Here is a 17,053-nt window from a genome sequence, read left to right as displayed (position 1 = left end):
GCCCAGGCCTTGCTCTCCCCAGAATAAATGTGGCCTCAGTGTATGAATCCAGGCACAAGTGAGCTCAAGCCCCTTAGGGAGTGTGGTGATGGGAAGAAGACCTCACCATGTCCCCCATGTGGGGCTGGAACTCAAACTTCATAGGTGGGCAGAAGACATTGTTGTACATCTCCATGAGGCGCTGCTTGTCACTGGTGGCATCCAGGTTCTCTACGGCATTCTCGATGGCATCCAGACCCTCGTGCTTTGACTGCTCCAGATTCAGCTCAGCGGAGAGGAAGGTGCGTAGCGCCCGGTTCAGGCTGGCATGGTAGCCTAAGTCACAACACTGCTGTGGGACGGAGAAGGCACATGAGCAAACCATAGACAGTCCCAAGGCTTGGCAGGAAGAGAGGTGGCCCCCAGGGCATCTCTGACCATATCAGAGGGACCGGCTGTGCAGCTGGAAGGCTGACATCCTGACTTCCAGGATCCAGGTGAGATTTCTGGTTTCTACTCCCAATTCAATGAAAGACACACCTCAGGGGACTACAGGCTGACTGGGAAAGAGAGCATTCAATAGGACAGAAGGAAATTATTTCATCACACGCTGCACAGGGCTATCCAGTAAACATGGGAAGAGCTGAGGGTTGAAGGGAATCCTCTTCCACCTTAGGGTTTCTCTGGGGATACCATTATAACAAAATTCAACAATGAAAATACAGCCTGCCACTCCCCGAGGGTCACTGTGGTCAAGTCACGACATATGAACCAAACCAAGCCACCTCAGCATTTAAGGTTCACAAGTGTCCCAAGAGCAGTTCACTTACACCAACACTGAACCCCAGTGAGAGGAGAGGAGAATGGGGAGCAGACCCTGTCATCTGTCATCACCCCCACCTGCTCCCACCGTTCTAGGACAGGCCTTAGCAGCAGACTCGGATTTAGCATTTAAAAGACAGAAGACTTAAGTATCAGTCTTAACTGGGAAAATTCAGATCATGTAAAGGATTCTGATTTTCTAAAGCAAAATGAAAAAAAAAAAAGGTATGAGAAAGGCAATAGTATTAAAAAAAAAAAAGGGCACTGACAGGAAGTCATGTAACCTTGGGAAAGCCAGTCCCCAACCCTGAACCTGTACCCTCAGCTGCAAAATGAACAGATTTGGCCAGGCCAGTGGTTTTCAGGCTGCAGATGAGAGCTCTGAGGTTTTTGGTTTTTTGTTTTTGTTTTTTTAAAGATTGCATTTTTTTTTCAAGATTTTATTTATTCATTTGACAGATAGAGACCATAAGTAGGCAGAGAAGCAGGCAGAGAGAGAGGAGGAAGCAGGCTCCCCACTGAGCAGAGAGCCCGACAGAGGGCTCGATCCCAAGAACCCGGGATCATGACCGGAGCCAAACGCAGAGGCCTTAACCCACTGAGCCACCCAGGTGCCCCGAGAGCTCTGAGGTTCTATGCCAGTGCTTAGGCTGCCCTTGAGAAGGGGGTAAAAGGGAAGCAACCAGTAGGACTTGGAGCCTCCTATCTCTGGTTCAACCAAACCAGCTCTGCTTTTTTATCTACATAATAGATTGGGATCCTTTTTAATTTCAGACTTTATTTACTTATTTTTGAGAGAGAAAGAAAGAAAGAGAGTATGAGTTGGGGCAGGGGTAGTGGGAGAAGCAGGCTCCTCACTGTGCAGAGAGCCCGATGCGGGACTCAATCTCAGGACTCCAGGATCATGACCTGAGCCAAAGGCAGATGCTTAACTGACTGAGCCACCCAGGCGCCCAGTAGATTGGGGCTCTCTGTAAGGTCTGATTTGAAGAAAGAAATCTGTTTGAGAAAAAGTCTGAAAATACTTGTAGTAATTATAATCTCTACGGCCCTTCCTCAGCAGTGGCATCTGGTAACTCTATGACCATATTCCCCAACCCTCCCAAAGGACCCCGAGATCCAAATTCCTTGGCCACCCATTATCCCCTCTATTGCCCAAGCAGCTCTGGGATCCAGAACCTGAGAAGAAACGTCAGAGAAGAATCCATGGGTAGAGTCAGACCATCTGCCGGACTCCTATTTCATTCCACAGGCAGGCATCACATTCACTTCCCCCTGCCTCTCCCCTCATCATGTTCACATCGGGAGCAGCCACGATTGGGGAAGAAAAAGCATGTGGCGTGCCTCCTCCTCCGAGCATCTGACAAGAAGCTCAGTGACAGAGCGCCTGTCGGGCTGGGCTCTGGGTCGCTGCCAACAGGCGCTGGCAGGTGCCTGGCGGCCGTGGAAGAACAGCAGTTACAGCTTAACTAGAGGCGGAGGATGGAAAGACATGAAATCCAGTTGGGAGGGCAGAGCAAATGGAAGCGAGACAAAAGCAGCTGATTGGGAGACTTCGTGTGCAGGAGCCCTTCCTCCTCTGAAAGGCACTGCTGGGCTAGCCAGGCTGCCCTTGAACTTGGAAACCTTCCTGACGAGCCTGCGCAGACGCTGATGATGAGCTGGGTGCCCGCGAGTCTGTGAACAGAAGTAAGGCAGCACGCAGGGCTGAGCGAGTGGGGAGCTCTTTAGTGCAGGAGAGAATGGGGGGGCGGGGTGCCCTTCCTCACCTCTGTATTTCTGGTGACTCCATTCTCTGCACCTCTGCCCCGATTCACACCTGTATCCCACACCAGTGCTTTCTGCCTCACTGTCTTCAAAGATGGCTTTTGTTAGGCCACTCCCCTGCTGAAGAGCCTACAGAAGCTTTTAGCGTTCAAACCTTGCTCAGTTTGGGAATTTAAAAATACCTCTTTTTTTTACTCGGTATGCTTACCATCTGCCTGACGCGTGCTAAGTGCTTTATGTACGTTCTACGTCTGAATCCTCATACTAATCCCAGCGAGGCTGGTATTATCTTCATTTCCCAGACCAGAACGGTGAGGCGAGGTCACCAGCCAGAACTAATTCTCAACTGTCTTGCAGTCTGACCATCGATATCATCTCCCTCCGTTCCCTTCCTCAGCCTCTAACCAAGGACATGCTCCTGCTTAGGGCAGAGTATGGGAGAGGAGCAGGCCTCCAGTCAGCTGCACGACCCGGAGCAAGCAACTTAACCTCTCTCAGCCTCACCTGAGGACGACACCGGCCTCACCCATTGTCGCGAGGCTGGTAACAGGCAATGTCCTGACGCACATCTGGCATCATGCAGACACTTCCACATCAGTCCCCAAGATCCCCAAATCCACTGACCGATGCCCTTTACCCAGCATCCTCCCTTCTTGACGTATTTCCCGCTCTTCTCTCTTGTTGGAAATGGACTCCATCTTCAAAATCCAAATCAAATCCCCAGCCTCTGGAAAGCCAGCCAGCCCTGCAACCCTGGCATCCACTGAACTTGGCCTCTACTCAGGACCACACCACATCAGCCCTCACGTGACACAGGACACACTCCCTCACTCTGAGACTTACCATTTTCTAGCACCCCCACCAGAAGACAAGCCTCAAAGAGGGCCTGGCCAGCGTCATTGCTTCATGGTAGCCTCCCCCACCCCACGAAGCCTTGCTCGTAGTAGGCATTTCATACACATCAGTGGATGGACGAGTGGCCACCGAAGCCCCTTGTATGGCTCACCCTGTGCGGCCTATGGAAGGCAGGGAGCTTTCTCGGGCTGCCTGCTGCCCCCTTGATCTAGCTCTTCTGTAGCTTCTCTATGCCACTGAGTGGGGACCTGACTCACAGTGTGCCCTCTGGCTCCTCTGTGCCTCCAGCCAACCAGGGAGACCCAGGATAGGTTTTACAGAGCCTTGGCTAGCCACAGATTTCCACAAGCATGACAGCCGGACACTGAGGCCTTAGCAAAAAAGCAATTTCTGGCAAGGTTAGGTAAACGAGATTTGAATATTTCATCTCTGTTCCCAGGAGAATCCCAGTGAGTGGAGGCTGCACATTATTTTTCCTCACAATGGGGACAAGGTACGTTTTCAGTGGCTTCTGATGAGTTCCGTGGCCATGCCGAGCTCCCCTGGCCGTTTCTGGGTTATATAAATGTTTGATGAAAACTCTCTCGGGGGAAATCAAATTTTTATAAGAATTTAATGATAGCCCATCCAGATGTTTGAGGACTTGAGTTGACAGCTCATTAACCCTTTACTAGCTCACGTCTTCACCCAGAGACTCTGGAGAAGGCCTAGAAAAGAAACATGGGTGTTTCATAAGATCCACTTCGAGTACACACAGAAGGGAAAAATAAATGCCCTTTGTAAGTTTCCTATGAAGCTGCATTTCTTCATGGCCAGCTTGGGTGCTCATGGTGTCACAGATTCTCTCTCAAGGCGCGGAGCCCTCACAAGCCCCCAGCTATGCGTGAGGACAATGCCCTGTTCTTCATTCATCCGTCTGCTCCTGGGTTGGGAAAGCCACAGGAGTACGGGGGAGGAAAGCCACATTCCAACGAGCCTACAGCTCTCAGACTCCATTAAGTCAGCTCAGAGTGTCTTTCTGGCCTGAAGTCAAGGCTTCCTGGTACGTGTCAGATGCCTCATGCGGATTTCTACAGTCCAAGTTTCAATCTTGTTATATTATAAAACGAAGTCAAAGGCTAGTCCTCGTGTCAGTGTACCGGCACCGACAAAAATAACTTTTCACTTATCCTCAATGCCTTCACACACACCGCCCTTCTACACCACGAGGAGGGAGGCAGCATGGTGCCCATAACACAGAGGGCGACAGATGGGCACAAGATTCCTCCCCAGTCCTAAAGCAAGTTCTGGATCCTGTAACGATCAGAATGCCAAGGTACCCAGCCTCCCACTCACTCCTGCCCCCATTGCTGGTATGTGGCCAAGGTGTCCTTTGGCCATTTTTATTGCCTTGATCATTCCGGAAACCACTGATAAGGGCACTAGCAGGGGTGCCGACCAGAAACATCAGGCTGCACAAAAAAGGCCAGGTTTGAAGAGCACGTGCTACAAAACCCCATCTTTGTGACGTCCTACAACAGGCGAAACTATGGTGAAAGAAATCAGAACAGTGGTTGCTTTGGGTAGGGGAGGACTGACTGGGAAGAGAAAAGAACTTTCTGAGGCAATGGAAACATTCTCAGTCTTGACAGAGATGTAGGTTACAAGCATGTCTGAATTTATCCTAACTCTTGAAACTGTAACACTTACTCTCGGGCAGTGTATATAAATTATATCTCTAGGCAGTATTAAAAGACACGAAAAGGAAAAAAAAAGTCTTGCCTTAGGAAATCACCTTCTTCCTACTCCTTTTACTTTCTTCCTTCAGTGAGTATACTATGTGGTCAGCTGTGTATTAAGCACTGTGCGTATGTTTAAAAAAAAAGAGAAGGGGTGCCTGGGTGGCTCAGTGGGTTAAGCCTCTGCCTTCGGCTCAGGTCATGATCTCAAGGTCCTGGGATCAAGCCCCGTATAGGGCCCTCTGCTCAGCAGGGAGCCTGCTTCCCGCCTCTCTGCCTGCTTCTCTGCCTACTTGTGATCTCAATCTCTCTCTCTCTCTCTCTCTCTCTCTGTCAAATAAATAAATAAATAAAATCTTAAATAAATAAATAAATAAAGAGAAACCTTAGTATATAAAGTTTTTTTTTTAAATATATATTTGAATAATCTCTATGCCCAACATGAGGCTTGAACTCACAACCTCAAGATCAAGAGTCGTGTGCTCTCCCAACTGAGCCAGCCAGGTGCCCCAGTTTCTATAATAAGGTAAAGGAGAAGACTTGGTTCCTGCCTTCATGGAGCATAGACACTAAGAAACATTCCTCTGTTCCTAGTGCAGTCACTCAAACTTTTTTTTTACTTCCAGCTCCCAGTAAGAAGTACATCTTGTCACACACCACCCCCCACAACACATGCACCTGACAGTTTCACAAAATAAAACTTAATCTAAGTATGATATACCTTAGATATTCTAATTTCCTTCCCATTCTATTCTAGTCTATTCTGTTCTAGTTTATTCATTTAAAAAAAACAACAACAAGTCAAATGCATAAAAATGATTTCATGACTCCCCCAATGGAACATGACCTATGGTTTGAAGAACACAGTCCTAGGGCCCCCCGGGCTTCCCTCAGCATTGCAGTTAGCCAGTTGCATAGAAATTATCTTTTCGTAGGTCTATGAACACCTCTAGGGCAAGAATGATTTTATACATTTTGTACCCTTGGTGCTAAGCACATAGCCTCATTCCAAATAAATATTTACTTAGCCACATAATGTTATCAGCTTTAAAAAAGAAAAAGAGTAATCAATCTGTCCTCACTTCAGGAAAAATGAAAACAAAACAAACAACAAACACATCAAGAGTGACTCGACTGTCTGAGTGGCCTGGAACGCTACTAACATGGACCCGCCCACAGTAACCTACACCCACACCTGAGCTGAGCGCTAAGGAGGCCGAGAGGATGTTTTTTCATGAAACTTTGTACCATATCCCATGAAGATGGGCTCTAACATATTCTTTTTAACTGAGAACAAGGTGCAAAATACCTTGCTTCTTGGACTGATTTTAAAACACCCACACACATCTGATGGAGGGTCTACAGACTGCAAAGGTGATGACTGATAGAGCTGTAGCCCCTGTCTCCCTCTGAGGTCGGTATTCTGGTGAAAGGGGCAGGAAAGTTGTTGTTCTAGGGGCAAAGAGGTGTGATGGACTGCATGGCCTGATTTTTTTTTTTTTTAAGATTTTATTTGACAGACAGAGATCACAAGTAGGCAGAGAGACAGGCAGAGAGAGAGGGAAGCAGGTTCCCTGCTGAGCAGAGAGCCCGACGCAGGGCTCGATCCCAGGACCCTGAGATCATGACCTGAGCCGAAAGCAGAGGCTTTAACCCACTGAGCCACCCAGGCGCCCCTGATTCTTTTTTTTTTTTAACCAAATGTGAGATATATAGCAGAAATGAAGCATAAGAAAGAACTGATTCTCTTTCTTGTGTTGAGAACAGGCATCGCTCCAGACAGTGAAGAGCCATTCCGCTCCTGAGGAGAAAGGATCCTGTTTAGCTCTCTGACCTCCACCGAAGGACGGTGCTGAGACTGGCGTCAACAAGCAAAGAGGAGAAAGTGGTGCCTGGAACAGGCCTAAGGGCTCCCCTTACCCGGTGGGACCACGAGACCCAGGACATGAAGAGGCAGAAGTCTACCAAATCAAAAGTCCCTGGCTGGAGGAACTAGTTTGGAAAAGTTCCCCAAGCATGTGAAGCCAGATTTCAGCACCAAGATCAAGTCCAGTTCCTCTGTTTGCCGGAGAGAGAGGTGGGGGGGAGGGCAGCACAGCAGAGTTCCAAAACAGGTCAGTACCCAGCCCCAGAGGACCTGAATCTTACACCAGACCCCAAATGCTGTTGCGAATTGTGGCAGGCTCACTCACTGAGAAACCAAGTCAGGCAAGTGTGCCAGGTCTGGCCAGAAGTTTTTAAAGCCCCGTGGCTACCTGCAGACAGCTAGAGGCAAATATCTGGCTTCAGAGAGGGGACCAGCCCGGGTACATCTGAGTCAGCTGGCTCCTGGCCCCCCACTTTGAAGACGAGAGGGAAAGGTGTATTCCTGCAGCTATAGTCAGGGCTGGCTCAGGAACTGGGCCAGGTGGGCATCTGCAAGACTCAATGTAAAGTTTGAAGAAAAGCCGCAGGAGAAGCAAGGCCGAGGTTGACCCATAAGGCAAAAGACAAAAAGCATATCCCTTGTGCCTAATGCGTGCAAAACACATGTGCCTATTTACCAGCTTCTCTCATCATCTTTGCGTCACAAATTAGAATGCACGGGCCATAGGTCAAGGGCATTTAGCTACCTTATTGACCAGGACCCTCAACTGCAGTGTAACTGTGGGCAGGTAACCTTCTTGAGCCCTAGATTCCTAATCTTCAAACTGGAGACAGTAACACTGATCCAGAGGGTGATAGGATAGTCAAATGAAGTAATACTAAGAGACATCAAGTACTATCTAAATGTAAGGCATGGCCTTCTAACTCTGTAACTCTTGCCATTCACATCTGTGTGCAAGTAGCTGACCTAAGGGAACGGTTCCTGAGAGACAGAAGTGCACTGCAGCTACGAGCGTGAGTTCGTTATCAGACGTAGGGACAAATCTTGCCTCTGTCACTTATTAGCTGACTCTGGGTAAACTCATCTAAACTCTGAATTTTAAACTGTAAAAACGAAGAAAAGAGTGCCCTCTTCCCAGGATTGTAGTAAGAACCGAATAAGATAAAGTAAAAAGGGCTTCACCTCTTGCCTGGTACATGGCAAGCCCCTAATGGACCACAGCTACTGTCTTCATATTTCTTCTCAAAATGCTCCAAGAGGCCGAGCAACAGAACTGGGCAACACCTGACCAGTTCTCCAAACCCAGGAAAAAGGTGCCCTTGAGCCCCCAGCTTGAAGCACTTACATCAATAAGGTCAGACAGGTCGTGGATGTAGTATTTGAAGACAGATGCATTGGTTGCTTCCAGAGCCAGTAAGTACTCATTCCGGGCTTTAATGGCCTTCAACTTATTCTCTGTGTACTTGGCTTGGCGCTGAAAACAGAACAAAAGTTCAATTCTACTTTTTTTAAAAGGGGAGATTGTGCTCTAAAAGATGAAAGTACAGTACATTCGAGAACCACAATTGTGCAGCTACTCCCTGTGCGCGTCTGCCTTAAATTGGGTTCTAATTCTGTTTAATGAGATTCAAGGGCATAATGTAGATCAATCCAGGAAAGGTTAATGAGGCTCCCTACTTTAGATGCATGTCCCACTTTGGTTCTATCGGCAAACACTGTTCTCCATCCTTGTACCACCACCCGGAAGAAGGGGTCCCTACATCTGCCCCTGAGTACGGGACATCTGAAGCCCAGCCCTAGGTCTGTGGTCCCTCTCCCAGGCTTGGGAGAGGTTTCTTCTGATCCTTATGAATCTGCTACAGGCAAAAACTTGGAGCCCCCACACCCAAGTTCTTCTGGTACCTACAATGTCTTCCAGGGCAGATAGCAAGGACTCACTTTTGGCCATTAGGCACTAAAGGAATGAGTTTCTTTGTTCCACTCTTCATAGCACCTACTGGAAAACTCTCAGTCCTGACTTCCACAGTGTTCCTCCCCAGCCCCTACAGTTGCGGATGCATACATACCTTCTCCTTCATCTTCTCAATCTTCTTCACCGAGCTCCTCCGGACGTGCTTCTCTTCAATGCGGACATTGGACGAGGAGTCAGGGGAGCGTGGGGTCTGCCGGTCTTCCTGCTTTACCGATTTTCCAAATTGCTTCTCCTCCTGCTTCTCTGCCTCCTTTAGCTTGCTCTGAGCACTGATGCTGTCGGCATTGTACATGTGATAGGTCTTCATGACCTGCAAGACACCCCCGCCCCCGCCCCCAGAGGTCAAGCCAATAGGATCAATTCTCCACTTTACAGACTACCAGAGTCAGCCGGACCCGTGCCACAGGAAGCAACATCATCACCCCCTTAAGGGAAAGGTTCTTAAGTGTTCCGCTCAGCCAACACTGCATATTAAAGACCACCCCAAAGCACAGGAAAGCAGCATTTGAACGGAGCCAATGTCTTATTATTAAAAGGACTTTACATCTTCCATCATGTGTTATTTACTTCTATTTATCAACACCTGTAATCATGACTCTTTTATATCAGCTAAGTAATTTCTATCACTTAGCCAGCTCACAAGGTCAAGTACACAGGATATGTACGTCACCACCCCTCGGATCCCAAGAGCAAAGCCCTTCCGGGACAGGTCAGGAACCCTGAGAGGGCCAGCACAGACAGCGACGGAGTCTCCAGTGTCCAGCACAGACACAGACAGAGCAGTCAATACTTTCGGGACCTTTCAGATACAAAACGGGGAAGAAGAAAGGCTCCAAAAGCTCCTTCTACTGGCCTCGCATTCTAAGGATCCGTCTGGCCCACTTCATGTGGGTCAAGCACCCTCTCTCATGGGAGCTAATTAGAACAGCAGAGGCAAGAACAATGGTAGCTCTTGTTTCTTGAGCATGTAGTATATGCTTGGCTTTGTGCCAAGTGCTACACACACATTTTCTCATCTCATCCTTACGGTGACCCCGGGATCTAGAAAACAATCCTATGAAGACTGTTAACCCACACACCAATTCAGGTGAGAGCCCAAGAAGGAATAAAACCCACATCGGGTAAAGCTAGAGTTGCCATAGGAAGGAAGTAGTATTAAAGGAGAAAAGACCAATTTTCACATTTCCCACCGAAGCCACTGTCTGGGGGTCCAATCTCTTTTCTTACAGAGGAGGCAGGGAAGGCTAGAACTCGTGTGTGCTTCCTCCCAAAGGTACGTCCAGCCACAAGGTGCCCGCTCGTCCCTGCTGGAGCTCTCTGTTTCTAAACAGGTAGCCTCTGGCTTCTATCTGGGAATTAAAAATGCTGACTACAACCAAGAGAGCTCAAGTTCGAGAGTGCTGACATTTTGATGCCGCGTGATCTCTTTGACAGGGAGAAAGAGTATGGGAGCCAGGTGCATGTGTGAGGGCATAGGGTGCAGACCAAACAAGGGGGAGTAAGGGCGTAATACTGACAATGATATCCACCACTTACCTAGTATGTGCTGTGTGTCAGAGGCTTTATGTGAGTTGTCTCACTGAACCCTCACAACTCTTCCATAAAAGACATGTGATTATCTCCACTTTTAACGATGGGGAAACTGAGGCACAAAGAGATTAAACTATCCCACCCAATGTCACACCACTCATACATGGCAGAATCAGGATTCAAACTCAGGTCTGTCAGACCACAAAGTCCACATTCTGAGCCACTAGGCACCAGTGTCTTCCTCTGAACAGGACCAGAGCTGGGTTAGCTGGGAGGAAAGGTTAGGTTTAGTCAAGACTGGTCTGAAAAGAGGAGTTGGTTTTATTAGGGCTTTGTGTTAGAGAAGTGGTCCTAAGTGGGGGGCTAATCTGGAGACATTTTTTTTTTTAAGATTTTATTTATTTATATGACAGACAGAGATCACAAGTAGGCAGAGAGGCAGGCAGAGAGAGAGGAGGAAGCAGGCTCCCCACCGAGCAGAGAGCCCGATGCGGGGCTCGATCCCAGGACCCTGGGATCATGACCTGAGCTGAAGGCAGAGGCTTAACCCACTGAGCCACCCAGGCGCCCCTGGAGACATTTTTTTTTTAAATAAAGATTTCTATTTGTTTAACACACAGAGATCACAAGTAGGCAGAGAAGCAGGCAGAGTGAGAGGCGGCGGAAGCAGGCTCCCCGCTGAGCAGAGAGCCCAATGAGGAGCTCAATCCCAGGACCCTGAGATCATGACCTGAGCCGAAGGCAGAGGCTTTAACCCACTGAGCCACCCAGGCGCCCCCTGGAGACATTTTTGATTGTCACACTTGGGAGCTTGCTACTGGCATCTGCTGGACAGAGTCCAGGGAGGCTGCTAACCACCCAGGGTACGGGACAACCCACCACAAAACTGTCTGCCCAAAACATCCATGGTGCTGAGGTTGAGAAATCCTGGATGGACCTTACGGGTATACTAATCCCTTAGGATCAGCAAGAAGTGGTGGAAAGAATAAAGAATATCGGGACATCGACAAAATCAAAGTTCATTACAGTTTAAATGTCTCATTTTGGATACAGAACTTTTAAAATTTACTCTTCACCTTATTTTCAACCTGACATCATTTTCCATAAGTATAAGATCAACTCTCTACACTCTCTATACTGGTGAAATGATATTTAGTAACTGGTAGCATTAAAAACCTTTCTAAGTAATTCAAACAGTCCCCCAGATTCCAGAGTGACTAGGAGGTGAGGAAGAGGCATGTATTATCCAGGCTGAAGAAGAGTAGACTACTTTTTCTTTCTTTTCACCTAAATATGATTCAAAAGCTTGAATGAATAGTTGTAAAAATGACTTTTAAAAAAGTGATTTTCCATTTTACAATGATACAAGAAACACTATGAATGAATATGAGTCAAAAAAGGACTCAAAGGAATAATGCCAAGAAGACAACAATGAAGTAATAAAACTTAGTGATTTATATTGCTCCTTTCCACTGAAGAACTCTCTGTAAAAGACTAAAACACCACCTAGTCTAGGAAACTACGAGTTCCTAAAGGTAAGCACCACTTCTTCTTTTGTGTTTTCTTCTCTTCTCCACAGTTGGGAAATGTGTCATGTCCACAGTTGACAATTTTACAATCAATGTGGTTGCCTGAATGACTTTGCCTTAATGATACCAAATCTGTCCTCTATGGAAATATGGAAGAAGTATAGCTAGTATCCTTCAACTCAAGGAAAAACTGAGGTACCCAGGGGTCAAAGCTTAAATAAGTGATGCCAAAACAATTGGGAAAAATAGGGAAGTCAAGATAGAACTTGGAGAAATATACATATATACATATATATATGTGTGTGTGTGCATATACATATATATATATATAGAGAGAGAGAGAGAGAGAGGCAAATATAAACTAGGGGGAAAACTCAGAAGTCTAAATTCTCAGTTATACAAAGAGAATTCACTTTACTTCAAAAAATAAAATCTTAATTTATGCCATTAGCCCTGCTCTCTCCCCAAGCCACACTAAAATAACAGAAAAGAGTTTTTATTATTATTTCTTAGATATAAACTGAGGAAAATAAAAAGAATGAAAACAGCACATAAAAAGCAGGGAGGCAAGTAGTGAATGATCCACCAAACCCTAAACCAAATGAAGGCAGAGCCAAGAAGCAAGCAGACTTACATCACTAAAGCCCTAAGAGGAACTGGTGGCAGTGGGATGAAGATGGGAGTTAAAACAAGAGAAATTACTGAAAGCCTAGAATTGCTGGACTACCAGATCCCATCCTCTCCCCATCCAGGGAGGACGAGAGGCACCTTCTCTTATAGAAGGCCTATGCATTGGGAACACCAGGCTCAGCTGAGAATAGGGGTACTGAACTTAAAATAGGAAGATCAACAGAAAATTCTATACTGAACATTGTGATGGCCCTGGCCTCTTACACAACTCAGGCCCCAGACACAGGCAGGAAGTCAAAAGAGCCTTGTCTGGGGAATCTGACTGTCCAAGATAAAAGACCTAGAACTAGTGATTATCAGGGCTTCCCCAAGGAAACACCAGTCAGATCACCCTACAGTAAAGACCACAGATAGCACAGATCTTTCAACTGGCTTTTCAATGCCTCACTTTAGAATAAGAAAAGGCAGCTAAGGAGTACCAAAAATTTAAGGAAAATATCTAATATGAAAGGCTAAGACCAAAACAAGCAATTAAGAGAGAACGGTAAGCATACAGAAAGAAGAAAACTTCAAAAGCAATCAATAATATCCCCAGAGAGGTCAATGAAAAACAAAAAGACATCGTGTCATGAAACAAGAACAGAATACAACCAAAAAGGAACATTTGGGGAACAATAAAAGAGCTCTTGGCAATTAAGATTCAATTCAAATCTCTAAGAAGCTTGACTTCGTGTAAATATCATCACCTCATACTTTACTTGCTGCTTTACTTTTCTGTCTCTTCTCTTAAAACTAAATGCCTTGAGTTCAGGGACATCTCTTATTTGTCTCTGTATCTCTAGTGCCTAGTATTGGAGACAAACAGGCAAGCAGAGCTGGTTGTCTATTCACTGACACTGTCTCCAGGGAGCAAGTGCCAAGTACCAGTCTGCAGCAGCTCGGCCAGCAGACAGCTACTGCACCAAATTAAGCAGCCATATATTTGAGGGGAGTATAGAAGCATGAAACTTCGAGGGCAACCACACCCCAGCATTACAACACCTCTCCTTCCTTTCTCAATTCTAGGGCTTATTTGACTCTTCCTACTTAGCCAATCCATGTGGCTTCTGTGCCCCTACAGACCCTCCTTCCTTTGGGTACTTGCTGGACTTTTTCAGATACAAACTGAGTACAACTGGGGCAGAGAATTCCAGAGTTCTTCAGGAAGCAGTATGCTCCAACCTCAAAGGCATCCCTGGGTCACCAGTTGGAAAATGAAAACCACTTATGACCATAGCCTACCAACTAGCCAGCTCAATATGGGGGGAGACACACATGGAGGAGAATGCTCACTAGGGTTGCTCTCTGAATGGCAGCTGTGGGAAGCAGCCTCTGGCACAGAATGCCAAGTCAGGAAATTCAAAGGTCCTTCAGGCAGAAAAGAGGAAGGTACAGAGGGGCAGCTGGCCACTTACGGTATGAGTCTGGGCCTCCTGCCCAAAGGCATCCTTATTTGGGAACACCGAGACTCTGCCCCTTGGATCATCAAGATTCAAAAGTACTTAAATTATCAACCCTTGGGTAATCAGTCTCCCAAAAAGAAATATTTTGAGCATTAGGGGAGATACAAGCTAAGGAGAGCACTCAACATGGTGGGTTCCTTATATCCTTGGTTTCCTTTATCCCATGGCCCACGAATAACTTCCATTGCCCATGGGGGTCACTGAAGCAAAAGGCCCTCTTGCCTTTCCAAAAAGCAAATAAGGTGAGAGCTCTCTATAAAAAGGTGTCCCTTGTTCTCTTCTTAACTCCTCTGAGAGAGAGAGAAGGAGAACATTCAGCAAGTAGCTTCCCAAAGCCACTATTATATGACTGCCAAGTTCTTCCTTATTGAAATCACTGTCAAATGTAGAGTGACCAACTGTCCTTGCTTACCAAAGGGCTCTCCTAGGTGTAGCACTCAAAGCCTCATGCCCCCAAAACCCTTCAGTTCTAGGCAAATTGGGACAGTCAGAGACCCTAATGCCGTGGTGCCTTCCTGAGGCCAGTCCTACACTCATCTCACCCTACAGAAGAAACAACTCAGTTCTGTCCTCTGAACTTTCTAATGGCCTACAGAATCTGCAAACTCACTTGACCCTTAACTACTGTCAGATATTTTAGGAAGTGTGACTGGAGATACACGAAGTATGTGGAGACCTGAGTCAAATTTGTATTTTGGCCTTGGACAAATTAAACGAGTGTGTATCCAGGGATAAAAGATACAGCACAGGGAACACAGTCAGTGGTGTCATAATAGCATTGTATGGAACAAACGGTAGGCGCTCTCATGAGCACTTGTTGAATTACTGTGTTGTATGCCTGAAACCATCGTAACACTGTGTGTCAACTACACGACAATAAAATGAAATAAAAATAAAAAGAGTGTATACCCATTCACCTCCTGGCAGGGAACTCCATGCCCAGCCGATGCCTCTTCAAACCAGAGCAACAAGTTCCACAGTTTTCTTCTTCATTCCTGCAAGAACTATACCCTTTCACTTATTTCATTTTAAAAATCATAGCGTATTAGGAGATCTCGGACGCGAGGCAGCGCTAACGGATCCCTGGGCACTGTACTTTCATCACTCCCTCTAGTCCCACTGCAGAAGTGGCAACCTGGTTTTGAGCTGGTTTGGGGTTTGCTGGCCATCCATCCTACTCCTCCCCAGAAAGAGCAAACAGCAGAGGCCCATGACGTTTACGAGAAAATAAAAGGATTCATATAATGACTTCATGTGTCATAGTCTATCTTGGTGAATTCTTTGCCAGGAAAAGGGAGTAATAGCTCTTCTTGGTGCCTAGAAGATGCTCTAAAAATAAAATGCAGACATAAAACATTAAAAAGACAACAGGGCTCAGGAAAATGCATCTAGTCTGTAAATGATTCACATCAACAGGCTTCTATTTTTATAAAAAAGCCTTAACTGCACTTGAAAGAAATGAGAACTTGGGAGTCAAACTAAAGAGTCCTGTCTATCTGCTTGGCTTCAGAGCAGAAGAGTCACAGAGCAGGAAGTCCAAACAAGCTGAGCGTCACTGGAGGCCAGTCTGATGACTACTCTACCCTATTTTCTTGCTTAACAGTTGCCATGACGAAAGAGCCACACCTAGGCTTTTGGATCAAGAACATGGAATTCTCTGATCCCAAATGGCTGTGATGCATGTCCCCACTGCCTGTCTTCCTGTGAAGAAAGAAAGGAAGAAAGAGAGAGAGAGAGAAGAAGGAAGGAAGGAAGGAAGGAAGGAAACACAGTGAATAAACAAGTAACACAGGAAATCAATTTCATCTCCACAACAGAATGGCACAAACCTAGACAATGACACAAAGGCTGGGCACAGCCTCGCTGAAGATGGGGGCCCTGAAAGGCCTTTTGAAAACCCAGGGAGTCGATGCCCGGTCTCTCTGCCTGAATCAGCCCCTCCGATGAGGAGCATTTCGGACCCTGGGCCGCCCTCTAGGGCACCCGCTTTCGTGGCAAATGCATAGATGGAGCCAGGAACCGATGCGCAACCCTGAACATAAAGTCCTTCCCGGCAGGCACATACTAATGGCTTGATGCAGGCTGTGTTCCTCGCCATTAGCTTTGGGGTCCCCAGCTTGCTGCTACCGGGGGTCAGTTGTGCCGATGAAGGCCTTGGCCGGTCTCTGGCGGTTATGCCCCGATGAGGCCACGGTTAGTTTGCGCAGCTGAGTAGGGAGCTCATTTTGAGAGTTTTGGGCTTGTTCAGATTTGAAAATAAGAGTGTGAGGAAAAGAAATGTGTGGAGTCACCCCCAGTGGGGACCATGCAGCGTCCTCAAGCTCAGCTCCGCGCTACCGCTGATGGGAACTCAGCCACAGGCTGCCAAATGCTGCTTTCCCCTGCTTGTTAAAGAGCCAGGCACCATCTGACTTACCGAGTAGAGCTCATTCAGGACCTTCATCAGATCATCTTGGAGCTGCTGGCCGACTTCTTTACTCTGCAAGGAAAGAGGAACAGAGGTTAATTGGGAACCAGAAGCGGGGAGGAGGGGGTGATAAGGCAAGAACAGCATTATGGGCTCTACAACTAACACAGACTCAATTAAGGCCCATTATTTAATCCAGCAAATCAGATAAACCACTCCGATCAGACCCAATTATGGTCAGATTACGCAAAGAGTTTTAATAAAATGAAATGCGCCCCTTCTATAGCCTAGTTAAGGCAATCGTGTGGAGGGCAAATGGGTGTAGGCTTTGATTTTTTTCAGTGGGTCCCCGAAGAGCTGGTTTGAAAGCCACATCTGACCTAGCAACTGTTGTTAGGCGGAGTAAGTCTTCTGGGACACTTGAACTTGAGCCTTCTTGAGAACTGTGGAAGCAAGTCAGATGTGAAATAGGACG

The 17,053-nt window shown here is 46.8% G+C and overlaps 1 protein-coding gene across 11 annotated transcripts in view; it reads right to left on the bottom strand.

Moving 5' to 3' along the window:
* SRGAP2 (SLIT-ROBO Rho GTPase activating protein 2) overlaps positions 1-17,053 on the bottom strand; it is a 227,878-nt gene that overhangs the window by 58,356 nt on the left and 152,469 nt on the right. For 9 of the 11 annotated variants that reach the window (XM_032878469.1, XM_032878479.1, XM_032878468.1 and 6 more), the window contains 4 exons: positions 16,588-16,650; positions 9,075-9,290; positions 8,354-8,482; positions 107-331 (listed from right to left, as the gene is read on the bottom strand). In XM_032878469.1, coding sequence (XP_032734360.1) covers positions 107-331; positions 8,354-8,482; positions 9,075-9,290; positions 16,588-16,650 — 633 coding nt within the window. The remainder of the gene's footprint in view (positions 1-106; positions 332-8,353; positions 8,483-9,074; positions 9,291-16,587; positions 16,651-17,053) is intronic. The other 2 variants (XM_032878470.1, XM_032878472.1) reach the window with 1 other exon arrangement.

This window comes from Lontra canadensis, unplaced genomic scaffold, assembly GCF_010015895.1.
Source record: "Lontra canadensis isolate GAN:19392208 unplaced genomic scaffold, GSC_riverotter_1.0 scaffold63, whole genome shotgun sequence".
NCBI classification, from domain to species: domain Eukaryota; kingdom Metazoa; phylum Chordata; class Mammalia; order Carnivora; family Mustelidae; genus Lontra; species Lontra canadensis.
The sequence above is the reverse complement of the archived record's forward strand: the minus strand, read 5'-3'. Positions and strand labels throughout refer to the sequence as shown.